Below are 25,144 nucleotides of genomic sequence, written 5' to 3'. Positions count from 1 at the left end.
GCCTTTGTGTCCAAAATAGTCAGTCTATGGCTACAGGTAAAAAAAGTGAAGGGAATGTTCCCGACTCCCCCACCTTACCTGACTTAAACATTTAACTTACTAAGTTACAGGATTTAAGGCAAAAGTGTTTTTTGGTCTTCTCCCTGTCTCTTTGAATTCCCTGCAATGTAACACATGACCTCTCAAATCAGGAGACCTGTCACACAATACATCTGCAGTGCTCAATTTAGCACAGTGGTGGGGAAAGAAGGACGTACCCCTCGGCTGTCAGTGGCCGTGTCATTCAGAGAAGGGGCCATGCACGGCATTGATGTTCAGCTAAGACGACAACAGCCCTTCCTGTGCAGGTTGTTACTGCTGATGCGAGTACCTGGTGTCACTGGCTATTTAAAAACACAAGGAATTCCTGACATTTGGTGATCACTGTGGCCACATATGTCACTTTCCAAGCATGACTAACCCAGACTGCATAGGATTAGTGCCAGGCAGACCTGGATTCAACAGCTGGCTCCAGCCCATAGCAGCTGAGTGACCTTGGGCAACTCCCTGACCTCTCTGGTCTCAGGTTCCTCATCTGCAAAATGGGGACAACAACCCCTACCTCCTTGGGTTCTTACGAGGAATAAAGGAGACGATGCACAGAAAGAGCACCGCGCTGGGTCTGGCACCTAAAGTGCGTGTGTTAGTTGCTCAGTCATGTCTGACTCTCTGTGACCCCATGGAATGCATCCTGCCAGGCTCCTCCATCCATGGAACGGCATTCTCCAGGCGGGAATACTGGAGTGGGATGCCATTTATTCTCCAGGGGATCTTCCTGACCCAGGGATCAAACTCAGATCTCCCACTTTGCAGGCAGATTCTTTACTGTCTGAGCCACCAGGGAAGCCATCATCAAATATAAATGTACTAGCTTCCAACATCTTTTCCTTCCTTGCCCCCATTTTTTCAAAGCAGCAATGTACCCAACAAAAAACTCACATTTCCTAACCTCCCTTGGAGCTGGGGATGATCATATAACATAAATCTGGCCAATAAGATGTATGCAGAAATTGTTGGATGGGTCTCCCAGAAAAGCCTTTAAAAGAAAGAACACTTACCTGGCTTGACTAACCTTTCCCTTATTCCCGCCTAGAACCTAGACTGGAATGCAAGGTGACAAAAATGCAGATGAAAGCCACCTATCAAAACCTGGGTAGAAAGTGAGAAAGAGCCCAGGTCCCTGACAGCATCATGGAGCTACTATATGAGTCAGAACTAACTAACTGTGCATTCCTGTTAGTGAGAAAACTAAAACCCAATTTGATTACACGGCTCTAAGTTGAGTTGTTCTATCACAGGCAACCAAACATAATCCCTGATACAAGGGGCTGAGCCCTGCCCCGGCCATTTTCAGCACGTGACAGCAACATTTTATGTCTGCTTAGAGAAAATCCTTGCTTTCCCCTGCAAGTGGGAAGAGCACAAATCTCAGGCTGAGGATACTTCTTATTCCTGTCCTTCACAAGAACTCAGAAGTTAACAGATCATACCAAGCAGTTGACACTATTATTTTATTCTGCTTCCAAACCCTTTATTTCACCAGGAAATAAGGAATAATATTTACTTCTTTCTTAATGTTACACAGATACTTCACACACACCGGAAATCTCATGTGAAGACCTGAGCGAGAAAAGGAACCACACACAGCTTGTAGGGACTTAGCTGGACTTCAGTCCTGTTGGCAGACACAGCCCATCTGTCACAGTCCCACTGGAGGATCCCTCCCTGCTCACCATACCTAAATGACCAAACTAACAGCCCAGGAACAAGGGTCAGGCCACTGACATCCTTGGAGTGTTTGTCTCAACATCAGGTGGCAGATGTTCCTGTCCAGCTACTGAATAGCACAGGGAACTCTGCTCAGTGTTATGTGGCAGCCTGGATGGGAGGGAGTTTGGGGAGAATGGATTCGTGTATATGTATGGCTGAGTCCCTGCACTGTTCACCTGAAATTATCACAACAATGTTAATCAGCTCTACCCAATACAAAATAAAAAAGTTTAAAGTTTGGGGAAAAAAAAAATTCTGTCCTGGAAAACCATCTCAGCCAGTGTCGACAGATGCCAAGTCCTGAGCACTGACCCCAAAGCTCAGGAGGACAGTGGGCTCAAAAGCTGAAACCCACCCTGTGCAGTCCACAGCCTTGTATAAAAGGCTGAAGCAAATGGGTCCAGAGTTTCTAGGAAGCCCACAGGCAGGCTGGCTCACTTGAATTAGTTCCTAAATTTGATGACAGAAACGTCTGGAGAAAAATGGAGACAGAAGTTGGTTTCTTCTTTTCCCAGACTTAACTAGGGCAGTTCCCCTGGGATGGGAGAAGATAGCTGGCTACCTTTCAGGCTCTGCCGTAAATAAACAATAGGTGGGTCTGTCCTCCCTCAGAGAAGAGTGAGGCTGAAGGACAAATGAAACACCACACTGCCAAGCTCAGGCCGTCACTCCTCTCAGCAGTGGCTACTGGCAAAGTCCCTCGTGAAGTTTTAAGGACCTGACAAACCAGACAAAGGAGAAAGGAAAGATGTACAATGGCCGCCAGCTCTCCTCACTTTGTTCATTCCTGCCTGGAGAATCCTTTCCTCTTCCTCTACCTGGGTGAGTAACGCTCAATTACCACAGCCCGACCTGAGCCAGTCTGGAGTTCTGGCACGCACCGAGCTCACTCACTTTCAGTCTGTCTATGGCAGTTCCAGTCTGGGTCACTCATTTTTTGTGGCCAATGTTTAGCTGTTTTATGCTGGGTCCTACTGTGTGCCAGGAACCCAGCACAGACCATCTCTAACCCCTAGAGCAATCTTGCAAGGTCAGGACTGTCAAGCCCAGAGAGGCTGAGGGCACTCACATGAGCACCAGCTTACTGAAAATATATTGTCTCTACTGAAGGATAGGGATTATGGGGAGCACTTACTAATTGTAAAACCCTGAGCTAAAGGACTTTAAATATTATCTCTTATCATCACACCAAGCTAGAAATATTATTCTTTTATTATAGGTAATGAACACGAAGCTCAGAGTGGTAAAGCAACTTGCCCTGATCATGCAACCAGTGACATGAAAGTTGCTCAGTTGTGTCCGACTCTTTGTGACCCCATGGACTGTAGCCTGCCAGGTTCCTCTGTCCATGGAATTCTCCAGGCAAGAATACTGGAATGGATAGCCGTTCCCTTCTCCAGGGGATCTCCCCAACCCAAAGATTGAACCCGGTCTCGCACATTGCAGGTAGATTCTTTACTGTCTGAGCCACCAGGGAAGTTCAACCAGTGAAATAAGCAGGACTCAAATTCCATCTGATCCAACTCCTTAGCCCTGTACTGGGGTTGAAAGCAGAAGTAACTTATAGACTTCTGTCAAGGGTCCAAGGAGCTTGTCCAACCTCAGGCATTGTTCTGTCACACTTTAACCAAAGTGGTCAGGGTCTGAAAGGCCAAAGATTCCATTCTCTGAATAGAGTGGAGAGAGCCAGAAACGTGTGGGCCACTTGTGAGCAGACTGAATCCCCACAACCAGTCCCACAACAGTGCTCAGTCTGCTCTCAGACACCCCAAATCCCTATTTGAACATCTCTCAGGGAGAAGTTTCATTCATCGACCTAACCACTCACCTGTCCAGCCAGCCCAACATCCATGCACCGTCCTTTAACTGACTATGTGCCAGGCACCATTCTCACTTCTAAGGAACTTACAGTCTAGCGGGGGTGACAAAGAGAAAGCAGGCCAACATAACTTTAGCATGAAAGTTCTCTGCATGAGGAACGACACAGTGCTATAAGCAGAAGCATCTAACATACTGAGAGTCAAAGAAGAAAGAAATACAAGTAAGCTAGGCCCTGAAGGATGTGCTGAGTGGTCCTAGTAAGGGTGAGGGCCAGGGGAGCAGATGGGCAAGGCCTAGAGGACTTACAGGAACAGACCCAGCCAGGGATCAAAAGCCATACTAAGGAGACTGGATTTTATTCTAACAGTGACTGGACTATAAGCTCTCTCAGTTCCATGATAGGACTATAGTAACACTGAGACCACATAGCTTTGTAGAGACCAGAGAGGTTGGGAAGCTGAAAACAAAGAGGTCAGTTGCCTTCCGATAGGCCCTCCTATCTGAGCTGCTTGTCAGTTCTGTGAACTGTAACAATAAGCTGCCCTCCTTGCTTAGTACTTTAGCTTCTTGGAGAGGACAAGACATCCTTAGATAAGAGGGGGAAATAAGGCAGTTCAACGGAGGAACTTGGAAGACAGATTTTAAGGAGGCTGTAGAGAATAAAAAAACAGAATCCAAAATCTGGCAAGTGGAAGAACATGGAAATAAGGGAGAAGAAATCATGGACAGAAGGAGGGAGAGGGTGGGCTCTGGCCATAGTGCTCAGTGTCCCTGACGGAGAAGGGGTGGGGGCTCAAGAATGCTTGTCCATCAAGAGACCCTGAAGCCTGTAGGGAACAAGAGGACAACGGAAGGAAGCACAGCAAGGGTGCTCAGCTCCCTCTGGGGTTAGAGGAACAATGTAGGAAGAGGCTGGAGGAGGAGACAGTGAGGGGCAGGCTGAGGGACGGTCCTGCAGGAAGCCTGCGTTGCTGAACCACAGCTCACGCTACTAAGGGATGGGCACATCCTGGAGAGGAGGAGAGTATGATGTGCCCACAGGAGATTCATCGTCGTGTAATTCAGAGGATTAACAATGAAACTGGATGGGTGCAAAAAAAGAATGATGCTGTTAAAACCTATGGGAGCTAGCATATTGGATATGGAGTATCAGCTATGTCTTAGGCAACATGCGAAGTAAGCACTTTACACATTCATTTCATTTTTACAAAAATTTGATGAGCTAGAAAAATTTGTTTAAAAAGCATACCTAAATTGCACAAGCGACACAGCTAGAAAGTAGCAGCAGAGCTGCGTTTAAACTCTGGCCTGTCCGACTGCAGAGACTAAACCCTAGGAGGAGATAGTACCTAAGGCAAAAGAAATCGATATAGTAGGAAGTGGCTTGGATACTGGTTGCTTGCACATCATTTATCACATCCCATCAAGTCATTTCCCCTTCCTCTGTCCACAGCCCTAACGTCGCTTAGGAATGCACCCCTACCTCATTCTTAGTCCCTACAGTCAGGTTCTAGAAGTGAAGCATGTATCTCAGGCCTGTGTCAGTCAGCACGTGCACTCCCGGGCCATGGTAGGTGACTTGGGGAATCACTGTGACCTAAGCCGGTCTGATCAGAAGAGATCTCAGAGCTTTTGGGTAAGACTCCGGTTCTTTCCTACTGGACTTAACTCAAATGACCTAAGTCTGGGGCTACTGCAGCCATCTAGCCACCAGACCCCAGATCTGCCAGGGACTTCTACACGGAGTTCAGGAATGAATCCAGCCCAGTGGGGAGAGAGATGATGTGCAATGATACTGTCTGAGCCTTGACCACAGCTGTTTTCTAAAGCTGTAGTTATCCTGAACTTTTCAGTGCCGTGGATCAATAAACTCCTCCCCTTTTAAGATAAATTTGCATTTTGTTACCTGTAATAAGAAGCCCTACCGTACCACATTCATAAAGAAAGAATCTGCCTATGTGAATAAGAATAGAACCATTTGGGTGAGAATCAAGGAGGGAAAGAAGGAAAAGCTACTGTTGGGACCGCCCACGGAACAGAGCTGGAGGTTTCCAGAGCAGATCACCAACGTGGAGGAGAGGCAAGATAGTCTTACATGATGAATACGTCTCACTAACTAAATGTTTGAACATCTTATTCAGAAAAATAGAACATTTAATAAGTCTGAATTCCCTTGGCTGACAGTTTCATCTCTCAGAAAATTAAGAGGAAATGCTACTCTGGTTTTACTGAGTCAGAAGGTAGAACAAGTTTTGTTTATGTTTCTTTAAACAGGGAAGAAACCTTGGGCAAAGATGACCATGGGATTTCAAGAGTTTATTATGAGCATAGCAAGAACACATTTTAAAAGTTCAGAAAAAAGCCAGAGATAATAAAGTGGCCTGAGATCTGTAAGGCAGCCCAGTGGAGAAGGGAAGGAGCCTCTCTGAAAGCAAAATCTGAGAGTTAATTACAAAATCCTCTTGTAGGAAAAAGTAAAAAAAAGAAAAAAAAAAAAACCCTAACCTTAGCTAGCAAATTCATCCTAAACAGTTCAGGCAGACATCACTTATCAATCACAGCACATTTTCCTGTTAAGCCTGATCTCATTCTCAAGTTATCTTTGAGTGCCCAAGTGCCCAAGTCAGGCACAAGACAACTGGGCAAAGCTGGGCCACAAGAATGAACCTGTCTGACATTGCTGGTGGAAACAAACCAGTGTAACAGCACAGGGAGCATTCAGAGCTCCCATTATGAGAAATGCATCAAGCACAAATCCAGTGGAATGGGCCCACGCGAATGACCGCAAACGGTAAAGTCTAGAAAGAACGGAGATTTGTTTACTTAAAGCAGAGCAAAATAAAACAAAACTTTCTATTTTCTAAGAATTAAAATAAAGGAGGGGAGAACTTAAAAAAAATAATAATAATAAGAGATATCTGTGCTTGGGAAGATGACCACACCACAAATAAAGTTGAATTCTTCAACTTCTGAATTTATTTCCATATCTTCATCAAGGTGAGTGACCTCACCATGAATAAGAGAACAACCTTGGTTCAGAGAGATCGAAAGACCAAGATGGCAAGGAAGATGGGAAAAGTCCAGCTGTCAGAACCCCAGGGCCCGAAGGGAACTCAAAGATGGGCTCTAGAAACCTCTCAGACCATCTCTGAGGAATCCAAGAGAACACAGAAAATGCCAGAATGTTACAGACTGACAAACAGTATCCTGACTTTGAAAAGAGGGGGAAAGCAGATTCTCTTAAATAACACAACTGAGAGCCTACAACCAACCCCTGCAAGAGGCCAAGCAGCGGTCCCAACTGGGCCGATTTTAACACGTGGAGGAAAGGAAGCATCGAAGAAAAGCAAGGAACTCACTAGGAAATGCAGAGAATAGGTACCAGCAATTCACTGCAGAGGAATACAAGTGACCAATAAATATAAAAGATCCCCACCACCATGAAAACACACATTAAAATAAACAGATACCACTTATCTACACAGCAGCTCAGCAAAAGCAAAAGACTGATAATATCAACGGTTGGCAAAGATGTGGAGAAATGAGCACTCTCACTAGTGGAACATATTAATACAACTTACTTTAAAGGACAGTTTGGCCGTATTGGTTACAATTTAAGAGCACTGTATATTGACCCAACAATCTGAAAGCCTCACACGTGCAGAGGCTTGTACAAAGCTTTTCGTTACACAACTGTGCTGAAAAAGGGAGCACAAAATGAACTATCCAACATGGGGCACATGCTTAACTACACTATGGTACATTAACATTATGAAATACCATACAACAGTCACAAATAAAGTCAGCCCATATACACTCATACAGAACGACTTTCAAGATCAATATTATTCATGGTATTAAAAAAGCACAAAAAAACCCTCTATATTTCTACAAGAGCATATATGCACATAAATGAACAGAAAATAGTTTAAAGAGATCCCTGGTAACCTGGTAACAGAGGTAACACTGGGAAGGTGACTAAGGATATTTTTCTTATTGCGTGTGTGTCGCATGGAGGAAGACTTCCCTGGTGGTCCAGCGGCTGAAACTCCACATTCCCAATGCAGGCGACCCAGGTTTGAGGCAACTAGGGATTCACATGCAGCAACTAAAGATTCCACGTGCCGCAACTAAGACTCAGCACAACCCAAATAAATAGTTTTTGATGAACAACAAAGACAAGGGAACAGTGAGCTTCCGGGACCAGACTGTGCACTAGAAGTAAGTCGTGTCGAACCTGCCCATTGCCTTCTCCTGCGGTGAAGGTGGAAGTGCCACTGTCACTGAGCAGACTGCCTGCAGGCTAATGGCACAGACTTTCGATTCATTATCACGCACACAACAGAAAAATTCAGGCTGGATGACTCTGCTAGGAAGAGAGGCAAACCTGACTGAATGCCTATAGGCAAGAGCCGCTGATGCAGGGCCCATGGGATAACTGCCAGGACAGTCTTTGTTCTTGTCCTTCCAACATATTCATTCATTCTTTCCGTTTCTCACTTACTCACTCGATAGATATTTGAGAGCTTACTATGCGTCAGGTGTGCAGAAGATTCAAAGACGATAGCCCCTTGAAGCCTAGAATACTGAAAAGTAGACAGAAAAAACCCGGCACAACAAACGCTCAACTTAGGCGCTACGGAAACTCCAAGAGCAGAACCTGACCCCTACCTTGCCTCTTGAGGGAGGCTACTAATTATATCAAAGACCTGTTAGTCTCAGGAAAGAGAATATGAAGCTAGGGAGTACCACTAATACCCCAAATCGCAAAAAATTGAGTTGGAAAAGGTGGACAAAATAAAACCACTCATTTGCAATCACTGAGAATCCGGTCTTCAGGTTGCTGGAGGACACTACTCTTACAAGGCCTAAGAGACCTTTGTCAAAGAGGCCTCCAAACAGAGCAAGATGTCCAGCGAAGAAGGGGGTTCATGTCAGGTGAGGACTGGCTAAAGGCACCCCGACTTTTCCAGGGCTACCCAACCTTCTCCAAGCAACTGACCACTCATGTTCCTTGTCCGCATGCTCTCAGGGAATCACCCACAGTCAACAGACTCAGGAGCCTCCAGATCCCTGATGGTACCCTGGTTGGCCCACTTGAGAGAAGAGGCAGCTGAAAGACAGTGCCCACATCAGCTCCCAACAGCAAGGTGGTGGGCCGTCGGTGATGCATTTCCAGTTTCAAGATCTTTCCTGCTTGTCCTCTCCCTCCTCCGCAGACGTTGCCCCAAGGTTGTCCTTTCAGCCGCACACAAGAGAAAGATTGAGAAACACACGACCAGGTTCTAAGGCCGGGCATCCCAGCCTTTTCGGTCATTTCACCCTTCCAGTCCTTCCCATTTCTCTGCTTAATGAGGCCAGTGGTCTCGATAATTCCCAGGGGACCTCTCAGCTCTGCCGGCAGTATGTGTTGGCTTTGTAAGCATTCTCCTCCAGGAAGAAGTCACCATTTAAAATTCCAAGAGAGGGCAATGCTTAACAGGAGTGAGTGGACGGTGGAATCTGGGTCCCCCTCCCACACAGGCAGCGCTCTGGCAGGGACCCTCCACGGGGACTGACCTCTTCAGTGACGATCGAGACAGCACCTGCGCAGCCTGGTTCATGGCCCGGACCCATGCATTCATGTCCTCCTGGGTGTCGGCGCTGAAGTAGTAGGTCCTCATGCCGGACTGCTCGGCCTGAGAGCTATTATAGATGAGAGCCCGCATCCCGGTGTGCACAGCCTGGAGACAGAAGATGGAGACCCAGGTCAGAGAGGTTAGTGTGCGTTTCATTTCCAGGAGCAAAAACCAAGAGATGCCCCAGGCCAGTTCTCCCCACTTTCAGACGGAAAGCCCACGCACCACCCAGCTGATTTCCACAGATGGAAAAAAAAGGCTGGGTTCCCGTTCCTTGACACAGACAGGCCCAGCAACAGCTGTGTCTGCTCCCCGCAGCGAAAGCCCTGCAGCTGTACCTGTTTCCTGCTTATCTTACTCCCACTTATGGAAGGGTACACAGTCAATTCAAGGCTTATGTGAGAAAGATTTTTAAAATTAAAAAAAAAAAACACAGCAACAACAACAACAAAACACCTCATTCCAAAGAAGCAGACTCTTGGGAATCCCTGTCTCAGTTCTTCTGAAGCACCTGATGACTGGAATTGATTCAAAACATCTGCTCAATAGCAGATAGCTTGGTGCAGATATTTACTGCACTTCCCTGCTTGGCATGAAATGTGATATGTGCCCATCAAGGAAGCTGCTCTTCTGGCTCTCCAAAGAGGTACGACAAAGTCTGACCAAGCAGTCTAACACCTGACTGAGGACCCTGGCATACCTACTATGTGTCAGGAAGCCTCCAGGTGCTCTCATATGTTCTATAGGTACCAGGAACGACCCCTGAAAAGCAACTGGGATGGACCATGAAGAGGTAATACTAGTTTTCCCCTTTGGGCTCTGATAAGCAGGGTCTTTTAAATTTGCAAGGAAAAAGCTCACCAAATCCACAGACCAAGATGATGCGGAAAGAGAAAGATTTATGGAGCGCCTTCTATATATCTTCTGGGTACCTCCGTGCCTTTATCTCATTTTAATCCCAATAGCCTTGAAATGTAGGAACATTCAGAATCCCTTTTATAGATATGGCAAGTAAAGCTCTGAGAAGTGACTTTCCTGGATTTCCAAGCCTAGTCACAGATTCTCACAGCACTTATTACACTCTTGTTTATCATCTCTCTCTTCCTTGCAGAATATAAACTTGATGAGAGCAGGGATTCTGTCTATTTTGTTCACTACTGTATCCCCAGGAACAGTGCCTGGCACACAGTAGGTGCCCAATAAATATTTTTTTGATTGACTGAAAAGCTGGAGTCAGGATTCTAGACACTCACCTAGGAATGTCTATCCAGACATTCCAGACATGTCTCCCAGGATCTATCCAGAAATGAGTCTGATATAGCTCACTGATCTAATAACCCAGATCTACAATGACAGGCAGATACCATGCAAGGATCAGTCAGAGAAAGCAAAATGAGAGAAGTGGAAACATGTCTAGAAAATGACATGTTTCTGAGATCACCAGTGGTCATGGATGAAACCTCAGACATGAACTATAAGCATTCACTTCTCCTCTCACACTAACAACCATGTCCAAAAATGATATTAAATACAAGTCTGCTTGTGACACTCACAGATCTGAATCCATCCAGCCCAGTGCCAAGGGAGTCCAGGCAAACCTGGCTTGCAACTAAGGGTTCCTACAGTGGCCAGAGCAAATCTGATTTCCTTTCTTGCATGATAAGGACTCACTCACTGTTCTAGGAAGGATCCCTCCTTTTCAGCAAGGTGGAGATGTGGCAATAAGAAGAGAACTAGAAGGGGCTTATGCGTGTCTTACCGTGAACTGGCAGAAATTCTTAGAAAAGCTCCCTTGGACAATGACCCATAAGATCTTTGACACCCGCTTCCCAGACTTTCTGCCCAGCCACAGGGGGTTCTGGGGCAGGTATCCACTTGAGTAAGTTAGTGGGATTCATTGAACTATCACTGACTTATAGAGGACTAAACATGAGACACAAGCTGAACCAACCTTAACTTGGGAAGGATAAGCAGTGTCACTGACCACAACTCCTACACAAATGACAGCTCCATGTGATCTGTTTCAAGAACACGACCAGCCCCGTCTACCCTGGCAAAACTAGCTGATGGCTAGTTTCCCTGGAGAAAGCTCTGGATGGGTAATCAACCATTTATGGGGCAGTGATGCCAGAGCTGTGGATGTTCAAACAGAAGTACCAAACCCGCCCAGAGGACTTAGGGGAGGCTTCCTGGAGAAGGTAGGCCCTGAACAGACGCCTAAAAGACAAGTAAGAGTTCAGAAAGGGCATTCGAGGTTGTGACTGAAGCTCAAGCAAAGGCCTATGGGCAAGAAATGGAGGAAAGGCATATGAAGAAGGTGTGCTAAAACGTGGCTGGAGAGATAAGCCAGACCTTCTAAACCAAAACTGGGCTCTATCCTGAAGGCAATGGGCAGCCACAGAAGGGTATATGGTGGGAGCATTCTTGAACAGACGTGTAACTGAGGAACAGTGTGGAGGACGGGCTGAAGGCTACAGAGGAGCTCGAGGGCTGAAGCAATGATGGCCAACACTTACTGAGTGCTCACTACATGCCAGGCATCATTCCGGTGCCTAGTAAGTTAGTTACCACGGGGTGGGGGGTGATGGCAGGCCAGACAGAATAGTGACAGTGGTAGGGGAGAGATGGATCTCAGAGATAGAGAAAGCACAACATTGAAAGGGGGAAAGAGAGCAGCTCCTTCCTGTTCTTTTCTTATCCTGTTAATCCCTAGGCTCGTGCAGACAAAGGCAAGGACTGTGTCTTTTCACTGCTGTATCCCTAGCATCTATATCCTGCCAAGTAGAACAACAGAGCACAATAGAAGTTTGCTGAGTATACATAAGTAAAACACCATGACTTTTGGCTGGCCTTCAGCCAGAATCTAAAGCAGAAAATCTTAACCTTTTTTCTGGCATCTTTTTGATGACTTGGTGAATTCTATGAACTCTTCCTAGAAGGTGTTTTAGTGCACAAATAAGATAAAGGAAATACACTATATTAAAATATAGTTACCAAAATATTTTTAAATGTTGCAATATAGTGATACAGGTGCTTCCTTAATAATGTATCACATAACAAGTCTAGTAGCACATGTAATAATTATTGTAATTTCGAAGTGGTGAAGAGCATAAACAGTATTTCGAGATATCTGCAACAACTATAAGGTGATATGAAAACATCTCTGGTTTCTATTGGTGATCAAAGGCATGGGTGCTGTCAATACCGACTGTTGTCTGCTTTCTCAATCAAAGGAGATGTTATGCATTAAAATAGGAAAGACATGATTTACCCGTGAAGAAGTTTAAAAAAGAAAGATGTTATTTACCTACTGACACTTACGGGTCTGTGGGCCTCAGACCTTAGTCTTGAGGGAAGGAGAACAGCTCAAAGGGAAGCAGTAAAGACGCTTTCCCCCACTGGCTGCGTGGGGATGGTTTTTGCCCCAGACCCTGCATCTGAGGGGCCAAGCTTGCTCAGAGGTGACCAGCAGGCCAAGGGAGGCTATGCCTCCAGTAGGCACTCTGCGGGGAGATGCCCCAGATGAGCCAGCAGGGCACGAGGCCTGCTGGTGGGGGGAGGGGGAGGTGGGGGAGCAATGGCACCTAAAGGCAACGGAGAGTCCTGCTGGCTCGTACCGCAGACCCAGCGGTGCGGATAGCCTTGCTGGCTCGTCCCGCAGACCCAGCGGAGCCGCAGGGCGCATCCAGCTCAATGCCTGGGGCTGCCAGGCTAGGAGTGCAGTTAGAGAAGACAAACGAGAGAGGAACACATAACCCTCTAGGGTCTGCCTATCTGCCACTGCAGATGCTCTGAACAATCTCAGGCAGGGTGTCCTAGCAACAGTCAGAGAACTGCAGTTCTGGAAACTGAGAAATGACATCAGAGGCAAGCATAGGCCCAGGACATAAAACACTGCACACTCCTCGGTAGCCCACGAACGTGGACTCTGAGCTGCCCCAGGCCCACCCTGAAAGAATGACACTGCAACCCAAAGAGAAGGGACCTCTTCCACACTCCGGAAACCAGTCCTCTCTGGAGAACCAGCTGAACATCACCAGTGCTGCTGGTAGTGGCTTTTCTTTCCTCTCAGACCCTGAAGACCCCAATCAGCCCCAAAAATGGGCATGCCTTCTGTCTCCCAGACAAAATATTTAGGGAACACACTCGGTGAAGTCTTATTTCTTTTAAAAAGGACAGAATGTGACAGCACATAAAAGATGTTTTCCTCAAATCTATTTTTCACACCTCCCAATGAAGTGTTAAGATGAAATATATATAGTTATTATAATCTGTTACTTTGAAGATATTCCAAATGCCCCCCCGCCCCAAATCATATATAACAGCGTCATCCCAATTGTTTGCTCAGTAGCAACACTCAATCCTAGAAAGGAAGGTTTTCTAAGGAAGGCGTTCGGCTGCAAAAGACTAGTCTGAAACCCAGGGAACAAAATGTTTTCAGAGCCAACAATGAGCAGGAGAGGCTCTGAACTATTTAATAGATCACTAGTACTAAAATAACAATCACCATTCATTGAAACCATCTCCTGCCTCCTGCAATGGGTGTGCAGATGACCAGAGTAAGATGCGGGAGAAAAGCAGAGAGGAAGAGAGAAAAATCGTCTTCCCTCCCTCCACTGCACGTGAAAGGGCACAGAGCCCAGGGCGGAGGTCTGCCTCCATTGTCTTCCAGCTCTGGGACTGTGGTAAGCTTCTTCAGCTCCCCAATCCTCATTCTCCTAATCTATAAAACGAAGCTAATCATACTAACCCCCCAGGCTCCCCACAAGCATCAAATGAGGTAATGCGGATAACAGTAGTTCTCAGTCACAAAAGGTTTTACAGGAATAAGGCGATACCACAGCATGCAATGAAGCAAAGGAGGATCCAGGATCTTCAACCCACAGCAACTCTGGAGACACTGGGGATAGCGACAGTGGTTAAGAAAGCAGGAGACCCTGTCGCAGAAATACAGCAGTGACAGGAAAAGAGAGGTCTAAATACTTAAGCAAGGCTGAGGGACTCAAAAGCTCTGACACAAATGAAAGCACCTGTGATGGGATATTATTCTTGCTTAAAGAATTTATAATTTTATTAACATGAGTCTGAAACACTCAACTTCTTAATTTCTTTCCCCTCCCAGTCCCAACAAAAACAACTGCTTCTGTGAAGCCATTTCTGGGAACACAATGCATCTTAGGGGCTTTCCAGGTGGCGCAATGGTAAAGAAGCCACCTGCCAAAGCAGGAGATGCAGGTTCAACCCCTAGGTCAGGAAGATCCCCTGGAGAGAAATGGCAACCCACTCCAGTATTCTTACCTGGAAAGTCCCATGGACAGAGGAGCCTGGCAGGCTACAGCCCATGGGCTAACAAACGAGTTGGACGCGATTCAGTGACTAAACAACAACAACATTTCCTAGGATGGCACTGCTGCGCTAAAGGAGAGGGACAGTACCTTAAAGGAATACTTGCGACTTATACGATCCTCAGGGGCCACCGGTGAGATCACGTAGCTGGGCAGAGGGATGCTCCCAAGGACCACTTCTTCTCGGCTGTCTTTGAATGGAAGAACACATCAGGATAACCTCCTGTGGCACCCTCCTTAGGATGGCCCATCCCACAACCCTAGTTCAGTGCTTCTTCTCTCTCCCAGGATGACTGCGATCATGGGTGATCCATTCAGGTGCTCTGGGGACCACTGTGCTGGTGCTGGGACTACATGGGTGAGTCAGACAGTGCCCTGTCCCTGAGGATGGGGGCACACAGGTAAACACGCTCAGTCCCACCTGCTAACTCCTGAAATACAGCGCATACCACGCACTGTGGGAAAAGAGCCCAGAGCGGCACACAGCCTGGGGAAGGGAAGAAGGCTTCGGAAGGTGCTATTTAAAGTTCTGTGAAGGGTGGGGAAGGGATTCTGGGTGGTACACTCCTCATGGGCAAAGTTAGAGCCGGTGGGAAATATCATACTTTCTACATCTATTCTCTTCCTCCCCCAAACCATCTTTGTTACCAGAGGTAACTTCCTAATGACAAGCTGGTCCCTCTGCTCTCCCACACAAGGTACTTGCTGACTGTTCACTGGATACAGAAGGAAACCTGACTTCCTCTGTCTGGAGTCACAGCCCTTTTGCATTTTGGCCCTTAGCCATCTCCTGAGCCTTGTCCCCTAGTGTGTGCTGCATGCAAGACTCGCTCTAGCCTTGAAGGCCTATCATTCCACCTTCCTCTGCTTCTAGAACTTAAGTCAAGCTGCTTCTTCTGCGTGAATGCCCATCTTCCCCCAAACATGGGCAAAGCTCTACCCATCCTAAAAAGCTCAACTCATACCCTATCTCTTCTAAGGAGCCTGCCCAAGTTATCTATGATGGAATTAACTTCTTGCTTCCCTTGCACTGCTTAAGCACTTTGGATGCCTTCCAAAGCACCTGTCACAGCCTAGTCTTGTCTTATAATTAGGCTATCTCTTCCTCCATATTTTGAGCCTTACTTTCCTCTCACCTTTTCACAGCCCTTAACTCTATGTACTAGGGCTTCACAAATATTCATACGGCCAATTTTATTCACCAGCTGCCCATCCAGTAACAGGGCATAAATCCAGATAATAGGTTACAAAATACAATGCTTCACCTATACTTCTTTTCCCTCCAGATTGCATCAAAGGTGTGCCTATGCCCCAAGTGGGGCAGAAGTTGGAAAAACTCCAGATCTTAAGACCCTAATAGAAGGCAAACCAGATTCTATTATTTTTAGCTCGACAAATGGCACTTCCGGTGCTGGGACTGATAAAAATGAAGTCACCAACCATCCACATATGTAAAAGTGAACACTTTGGCAGGTTAACAGGTTATTAATTAGCTCGGGCCACTGGTCCAAACACTGGATTTGAGAAGACCAACTTTTGTATCCTCTCACCACCCCCTCGGGCACAAAGAGCCCTGGGTGGCCTGAACCTCAGCTCACCTTTATAGTAAAACAAGCAATAATCAGCAAGCACAAACCACCTCCTTTTCCACAGCCTCATCCCGGAACTGTCCTGCAAAGCAAAGAAAACTAATCAGGGCAATATCTGAGCATACTGCTCCCCCTCCTTAGTTATGTACAACCTGATTCTGGAACCAAGATTTGCCCATATTCACGCTTTCTTTCCATAAATTAATAAATTTTTATTGCATAGCCTTTCTTTGAATAGGACATTAAAATTTAAATCCAGTGACGGTTTATCCCCAGGAAGTTCTGTTTCCTGCAAACAGTCTAATATATCATAAGCATCCTACTGTTAGAAAGGAAGACAAGAATTCAAAAACAGTTCTTCCAGTAAGAAATCAGCTTTTAACAAAAAGTTATGTATTCCTTCATTCATTCATTCAATATGCTATAAAATGTCTTCATTTGTACTGATTAGAAAATTGATTTAGCACAGCACAGGGAACTCTACTCAGTACTCTGTAATGGCCTATATGGAAAAGAACTTAAAACAAAAGAGCGGATATATGTATAACTGGTTCACTCTGCTGTACACCTGAAACTAACACAACATTATACATCAACTGTACTCCAATAAAAATCAAAAAAAGAAAGAAAATTGATTTACATAGTATGTGACAAAGAATTTAAGTTAGCTTATTAATCAGTGAGGCAAAATTCTCATTTGACTAAGTTATCTACCGTAAGGGACTAGTTATGCTGTGTTTTCCTTCCGTTCAACAGAAAAAGACCTGGATTTTCTTGAACTAAACTGTCTCATAACAAGACTCTGCCTCTACTCATCTAAAATGTAAATCATTCCATTTATTTAAAAAAAAAAATTTTAGGTGACTATGAAAATTTTTTAAATATGGCTAGGGTCAGACTTTATTTTGGGGGCCTCCAAAATCACTGCAGATGGTGACTGCAGCCATGAAATTAAAAGATGATTGCTCCGAAGGAAAGTTATGACCAACCTAGATAGCATATTCAAAAGCAGAGACATTATTTTGCCAAAAAAGGTCCGTCTAGTCAAGCCTATGGTTTTTCCAGTGGTCATGAATGGATGTGAGAGTTGGACTGTGAAGAAAGCTGAGTGCTGAAGAATTGATGCTTTTGAACTGTGGTGTTGGAGAAGACTCTTGAGAGTCCCTTGGACTGCAAGGAGATCCAACCAGTCCATTCTAAAGGAGATCAGCCCTGGGTGTTCTTTGGAAGGACTGATGCTAAAAGCTGAAACTCCAGTACTTTGGCCACCTCATGTGAAGAGTTGACTCATTGGAAAAGACTCTGATGCTGGGAGGGATTGGGGGCAGGAGGAGAAGGGGACGAGGAGGATGAGATGGCATCACTGACTTGATGCACGTGAGTTTGGGTGAACTCCAGCAGTTGGTGATGGACAGGGAGGCCTGGCGTGCTGCAATTCATGGGGTCTCAAAGAGGAGGACACAACTGAGCGACTGAAGTGAGTGAGTGAGGGTAGGAAAATAGTAGTTTTAGGGTCACTTTTCTCCCAAACCTAGGAAAATTCCAGAGCCACTTTTAGCTATTCAAATTGTCTTCCTTCTGCAAAACTTTTTGACAGGCTTAAATTTAAAAAATTTTTTATCCATCCTCCATTTACTTAAGTGTTAAAAACTTGCTAAGCTCCTGTATTTCTTGGTTTTATCTTCTGCATTAACTAGGTGACCTCTAAAGTCTTGGCATACGATATTTGCTTTGTTTGAAAAGCTCTTCTCCACCTTTATATATCTGCTTCAAATGTCACTTCCTCCAGGAAGCCTTTCAGGACTCCCACAAGGACAGTGACACTTTCTCTACTGGGTGTCCACAGCATCTACACAGACCTTACACCTACAGCACAGCCCAGGGGCCCAGGGGCCTGGGCAAGGGGGTGTCTGCTGGGGAGAAGGATTATCTATAATCCCTTCCGTCTCACCCCACATTTCAAAGGAGCCTTTTGTTTAACAGGGACAGGGATGCAAATGGAAGAAGTCAGAGGGTGATCCAGGTAAGAAAAGAGAATGAGAACAGAGCTGTGAGGGAAGAGGGTCTCATTAAAAGAGGATGGTGCCCAGGGGAGTATTGGTCAGAAGGGGCTGGGGAGCTGTGGGAGCTGCCGTGGGGAACGGAACTAGGGGAGAGGGATTTCAAGGGGACATTTAGGAATTTCTTCTGTGTGTTGTACAAGTTAACGCCCACCTCTGTCTTCCCATAAAGCCTTGAGTAAAAATAAACATCACTGCTCTCAGAATTTGTGTTTATCTGGATAATATGCCATGCGGGAGTCCATGCTGGGTGATGACATGACACATGAGAGGTGTCCCTTGCAGACTATGACAGGAGGTCCTCAAGTGCAGGAACCACACGTTACTCATCCCTTTGTCGTTGCAGTGAGAACACTTAGAACATGCATTTGGTGGGTTAGTGGGGGAATGGATGGATGGATGGCAAGAAGGGAAGGAAGAAGACAGAAGGAACGTGTTCTCTGACCCTAGGACCTCACAGCCTATCCAAGTCCAGAGGACCAGAGGCAGAATAACTGGTGGTAAAGACAGAGGTGAAGGATGGACTGTCGGGGGACACAGAGCTGACAGGGTTTCTGGACTGAACAGACGTGGGAGCAGGAGAAGCTGGTGATGGTGCTGAGGTTCCTAAACCAAGTGCCTGGGAGAAGGATGGCACCACCACAACCCAGGAAAAGTAGGCTGGGGGAAAAGACAGGTAGGGGCTGAGGAGACAGTGAGTTGAGTTTGGCTGATTTGAAATCTGAGGTGTTAGGAAGCTAGATATGTGTGCAAGACAGGAGAAAAGGAAAACATGGGATTTTTCAGGCAAATGATAACAAAGGCTCTTTAACATCAGGAAGGCAAGTGTTGGCAGAGGATTATGGCAATAAAGCTGGATGCAGGCTGATCCACCCACACTCGGGTCCGAGTCCCAGGACAGCCAATAGTACCAAGAACCAAAGCGGTTAAGTGGGTTTGGGGAAGGAAACTGCACCATTGAGTAGACGGTCCACTTACAAACAGGAAGAGCAAATCACTTAGCACGATTGGTAGAATCTGGCCTCGGACAGACTCAGAAACAAAAACCTTATTATGGGCCCATTCCCAGCTCCCAGGGGTCAGGGGAAGGAAGGAAATCAGCAAGAACTACCTCCCTGCCACCCTCCCTCCTCAGTCTCCTCACCTGCTTGTGCAGCCAGCCTCTCACCACCACTGGAACATTGGGGTTCCTCCGAATGGCCTGGTCCCTCTTCCCAAAGCTGTGGACTTTATTGCTGGACTTAATGATCTAGGAAAGAGTAGACTTAGTCTCTAGCAGCCAGGATGACTTGGGGAAGCCCCCAAAAGCACATGCATGATAGAAGAGCCATAGGCTCCCTGTGCCTTCATCTGCACGGCACCGTCCTCTGATCAAAAGAACAGCGAGATGACCGAGAATGGGTGGGCGCATGGCCATAGCATCCTAATTAAAAGGGGAGTCCAAGAGCTAGCAAGCTTCCTGTCTGGGTCACAGAGAAAACAAAGGTAAAGGGATTTTTCCATCAACTTTTACCAGCAGCTGCTGGCCCCAGTATGTCCTGTGGCTTTCTGAAGCAATGCAATTTTTGGTGACAGTATTTATGAATTTCCAGATATTTACCCCCCTTTCTGGTGCTCTCCCCTTCTCCACAATGCTGGTTCTCTGCCCTGCTCCTCAGTCAGTGCTTCCACAGCGTGGGCACAGACACCTCTGGGACCTTTGTCACAAACTTTACCATGCGGTCTCCAAGACACATGTGAACAGAGGTGTGGCCGTCCCAAGACACGCCAGGAAAATGAAGAATACGGCCAGGGCCCTAGATGTCAATCCTGGTTCTGTCAGCAATCACCTCTTTTCTTGGACATGTGCCATAACCCCAACTGGCCTCAATTTCCTGATCTCTCATTTGAGGAGAATACTTACTATGTGTCTCCTTCACAAAACTATGGTGGAACTGCTGTATTTACGATGGATAACCAACAGGGACCTGTTGTCTAGCACATGGAACTCTGCTCAATGCTACGTGGCACCCTGGATGGGAGTGCGGTTGGGGAGAGAATGGATACATGCATATTTGTGGCTGAATCCCTTCACTGTTGACCTGAAACTACCATGACACTATAATCAGCTAAACCCCAATACAAAATAAAGAGTTAAAAACCAACAAAACACTATGGGGAAGGTCAAATGCATTTCTAGCTACAAAAGGACTTGGCAAAATACAGAAGAGGGAAAGGCAAGGGCGAGTGGCCAAGAGCTCACCTTGGGGCCAGGCTTGGCCTCCACGGTGGAAGTGGTCCCCGCCGTGGACGTTTCACTGACCATGCTGGACGGTCTTTGGTTTCTCTCTTGCTTCGACATATGTGGATTTGGCCTGTGGAGAGACAGAAGAGAATCCAGTGAGTAAGTAGCCAGGCTGAGATGGGAAGTGGAGTCTGAGGTTTAGTTCAGGTTAGAACTGGTTAATGGACCTTAAACAACCCAGGACAGATCTTCTGGACACCACTTAACTCCAGACTGCAGTCAGAGGGTCACAATGTCCAGCCTACACATGCACTTCAGGGAATCAAGAGCATGGACAGGTGGGCAGGCTCCACAGCCTTACACCCCAAGGGGCCAAGTCACTGCTGCCTGCTGTCTCAAGGCCCCCTCATTTATCCTCTTACTTGGGTGACTGCGTGCCCCATCAGATGGGCACACACGGTTACACTACCACTCTTCACGGCAAGAGCAATCCACACTCGTTACACACATACACACACCTCCATTTCCCTGGCTCCCAAAAAGAGCTGCTTATAATTAGTAACAAGAAATCACTCGCACACACACCCACACCCCCAGATACACAGAGAGAATCGCTTACATAAATGCCAGTGGGGCTTGCCTCCCGAAATAGACTACTCAACAAAGAGTCCTATTCTAGGGAACACTCCATTAGCCCCAAAATAGAGCCATTGGAGATATTAACCCCTTGTGCCATGTCTGGAGAGCAGGAAGAAATGAGGGATGCCTGGGTCCCCAGTGTGGATGCCCTCGATGTGTCCCCATCAGCATCCAGCGGCATCATGCTTCCCACCAAGAGGGCCAGTTATGCTTCCCACTTGCCCTGGGAAGGCTGGTACCCTGGGAGCATCATGCATAACGCATAAGAGATATCGTAGAGAACCCTTCTCACCTGCCTCTACAGAGCCCCAGCATTTGAAAGACTCTTTCAAAGCAGCAGCAGCAGAAAATGATTCCACACAATCCAGTCCCTATCCTTGAGCAGCTCAATGCTTGATTCCCAGACTTTGCTAACTCCAGGATCTGTAAGCCTTCCTCAAAGTGTAAGTGCCAGCATTCTTTGGCTGGGTGCCTGCTGCTCCGATGGGTGACAGGATCCAGACAGCTGCAGTAAACTGAGGCCTTTTGACAGAGAAGTGGAGAAACTGATTTGGACGCCTGGGCCAGGGCCCTGAGGAGATGGAGCTGGAGGATCCAGGCGAGGCACAGCCGAGGAAGACGTGTTCTGGAAGTCCGCTCACCAGGCTCACTTTTACAGAGGTGCCAGGAGGGAAAATCCCAGTTTCCACTTTGGAGCTACACTGCTTCCTTCAAAACCACTGTTATTCAAAGGACAGTGATCCTTCCCACACCCCAAGACAGAGCCCCAACACCCTGCACCATCAGGAAGTCCTTCGCAGAAACAGCCGTGACCACCATGCTTTCTGAGCTGTCCTAGCAGCAGGACCACCGCGGCAGGCACCAGCTTTCCAAGGGGCTGGGCCAGGCTGGATGCTTGGCAGCTAGAGGTGCGAGTCCCACCAGGCAGAAAGATCACTGGCTCCTTATCAGCTCAGGCACTCACTCCAGATTCCCCGCCCACGGCCTCTGTCCCAGCCAGACTTTTGTCACTGCTCCCCACTCAGAGAATGTCGCCACACTTAGAGCCCGCACACTGCTGGCAGAGGCTGTGTGCAGCAGAGAGATAACAGCCAACGGGGGTGGGAAGGGACTCTGAGAGGCTGCCTTGTCCATCCCCTGCCTCCAGGCAGAACTATGCCTGAGACGTCTTCCTGGAACCTGGTCTTCCCTGACTTTTCAAATTCCCAGAGGTTGAGACAAGGAAAGCGAAGAGTTCTCGGCTCATCTCAGTTATGGCAGCTACATCTCTAAGCCCAAATTCAGGACACACAGTCCAACAATAAAAAAGGTTTGTTTGGGGTTTTATCAAGTTTAATTGTCTCCCATTTAAGACACTGATATGAGGGTTATTACAGAATTCTTGAGAAATACAAGAAAAAAGCTAGAAGCAAAGAAAACTGTAACCATAGTCCTATTACCCAAAGGAATATCATTCTTAATACTTGGTATATTTACTTTCTTTCCTTTGTCTTTTTTTTGCCATACCACACACATTGCACAATCTCAGTAGCCAGGGACTGAACCTGGACCACAGCAGTGAAAGCCCAGAATCCTAAACCAAAAGGATACTAGGAATCTCCCTGGTATATTTACTTTCATTCTTTGTAATATGCTTGGTTTTTTGGGGGGGGGTTTTTGGGGGGGTGCTTTTTTGTGTTTTTAGATAATTGTGTATCCTAAGTCACTTCAGTTGTGTCCAACTCTTTGCGGCCCTATGGACTGTAGCCCGCCAGGCTCCTCTGTCTATGGGATTCTCCAGGTAAGAATACTGGAGTAGGTTTCCATGCCCTCCTCCAGGGGATCTTCCTGACCCAGGGATGGAACCCATGTCTCTTATGTCTCCTGCAATGGCAGGTGGGTTCTTTACCACTAGAGCTACCTGGGAAGCCCAGATAAGTGTGATCACATAGCTTTACGATTTTCCATGTTGATTTTTAAAACTTGCTGTAATCTACACATTTTTTCCTTTCTTTTAAACTCATCCATGTCATTTTAAATGACGGCATCACATTCCATCAACTAGATATGCCGCTGCTCCTCAGTGGGACAAAGAACAGACCATCTGGGTTTGTGATGGCCCAGGAATCCAGGACAGGTAGCCACTTTTGCCATTTCTGCATCTTACAATCTTGAGCTCTAACTGTAGTCATCTTCCTGTATTCTAACCCCATGTCTCCTCCCATACTAGCTTCTGGGATGCTGGCTGGCCAGGGAGCTCTCTAGCCAAAAGTGCAGGAAGAAAGAGGACCTCCCTGCAGCCTTAGGTCGGTGAGGAAAGAAGGTATGACCACCACCTAGACAGCCATGTATGAATAGATTTCAGCTGGAAAAGGACCAGTTGTGGCCCCAACACTGAACATCAGTGAGGGACACTGAGGGGTGGGTGGGCAGGGAGAAACACATGAAGAAAACCCCGTACTCCATGACTATAGAGACCTCTGCTCAGCAACATCCAGAGAAAGCAGCTTATTAGGAGACAGGACTAAAATCCAAACTAAATCCACCCCAGGGAGGGGACTGTGTTGTCTCTATAAACAGGGAGCATGTCTTCACAGGACTCCCCACTCACACAAAAGAGTCAACCTTTACCTGGCAGTTCCTGACCTGGCTCTTTGAAAGAATAAGGCGCACACAGCTACCCACTTGGCCAAGTAACAAGACCTGCATTCAGGGGATGTTCCTCTGAATCTCTTCAGAGTGTCCAATGGTCTCTTAGGTCCTCTGTCTGTGTGTATGCGTGTGTGCTAAGTCACTTCAGTTGTGTCTGACTCTTTGCAACCTATAGACTGTAGCCCTCCAGGCTCCTCTATCCATGGGATTCTCCAGGTAAGAATACTGGAGTGGGTTGCCATTCCTTCCTCCAGGGGATCTTCCCGACCCAGGGATTGAATCCACATCTCGTGTGCCTCTGGCATCAGCAGGTGGGTTTTATACCACTAGTGCCATCTAGGAAGCCCCTTAGATCCTCCAAGGTTGACTAGACTTATGACTTTCGGAAATCACTAGAAGTGATCTGGAATTTCAACTAGTAAAAAAAAAACCAAACAGTGGTCATGCTTGAGACACTATTTGATATTCAAAAATGAGGATATGATAAAAGACTCAAAAACATTTTTCTTGCATGCCTGAAAAGCTGGCTCCGATGGAAACTTCTAGAGATCTTTTACCACAATAGTCTGAGCAGTGGGAACATCAGTGGTGCATGTGTAGCCCATGCACACACAGCTCTGAGACAGCTCTGAGTGGATCCACACTCACTTGGATGTGGGCATTCTGGTTCACCTGCTTCAGCCAGTCACATCTTACAGGCATGTTCCCCACGTAAAAGTCTGACAGGGCAGACACTAACCTGTCCTCATGTCCTCTGACTGAGTTATACTCCTGACAGGTTTCACTCAAGCAGGGCCCCTTCCCCCAGAGAAGAGCCCGTGCCCCTGAGCAGAGCATCTGTGAAGGTGGTTCGGGTCCCAGCAGCTTGCCCTGAGGCATATGAGTCACAAGGATCCCGGGAGAGGAGGAAAAAAAAAAACAAAACTGCACACGCTATGGGAAGGCAGACTCCTAACGTCATTAAATCAAATCTATTAACTTAAAAGCCTGTTTGCCAGGTTTCTGTGCCATCCCGATTCCCAAAGTGCAGTGGGATGCTCTGAACAAAGACTTCTCTTTCCTTGACTTGGGCTACATGAATGCTGATTATTTTGCTGGAGGGGTGTGGGCTGAAGTTCAAAACAGTGAGCTAGGGTTTTAACTGAACTGCCTCTTCTCTGCAAAGAACAAAAGAAGATAGAACCAGACAGAAATCAGTCTGGAGAAGCCCAGGAGGAAAGTGACTTCATTCAACTCTGAACTTCCTCAGCGATGCGTCAGGTGAACCTGGGCAGGAAGTCATTTTCTCTGTCCCTCCATTTACCCACCTACAAAAGAGCTGCTTCTGCCTCCTACGTTCCCAGGAGCAAATGTGTATAACATTGACAGATGTAGTTTAAAAAAAAAAAAGAAGTTATAAATTCAGAAA

The 25,144-nt window shown here is 46.7% G+C and overlaps 1 protein-coding gene across 10 annotated transcripts in view; it reads right to left on the bottom strand.

Annotated features, from left to right (window-relative positions):
- The window catches only part of PLEKHA7 (pleckstrin homology domain containing A7), a 229,963-nt gene that overhangs the window by 56,566 nt on the left and 148,253 nt on the right, over nucleotides 1–25,144 (bottom strand). For all 10 annotated transcript variants that reach the window (XM_061440676.1, XM_061440677.1, XM_061440678.1 and 7 more), the window contains 5 exons: nucleotides 20,485–20,596; nucleotides 19,387–19,491; nucleotides 16,192–16,264; nucleotides 14,684–14,784; nucleotides 9,190–9,353 (listed from right to left, as the gene is read on the bottom strand). In XM_061440676.1, coding sequence (XP_061296660.1) covers nucleotides 9,190–9,353; nucleotides 14,684–14,784; nucleotides 16,192–16,264; nucleotides 19,387–19,491; nucleotides 20,485–20,596 — 555 coding nt within the window. The remainder of the gene's footprint in view (nucleotides 1–9,189; nucleotides 9,354–14,683; nucleotides 14,785–16,191; nucleotides 16,265–19,386; nucleotides 19,492–20,484; nucleotides 20,597–25,144) is intronic.

Source organism: Bos javanicus, chromosome 15 (assembly GCF_032452875.1).
Source record: "Bos javanicus breed banteng chromosome 15, ARS-OSU_banteng_1.0, whole genome shotgun sequence".
Classification (NCBI taxonomy): domain Eukaryota; kingdom Metazoa; phylum Chordata; class Mammalia; order Artiodactyla; family Bovidae; genus Bos; species Bos javanicus.
The sequence above is the reverse complement of the archived record's forward strand: the minus strand, read 5'-3'. Positions and strand labels throughout refer to the sequence as shown.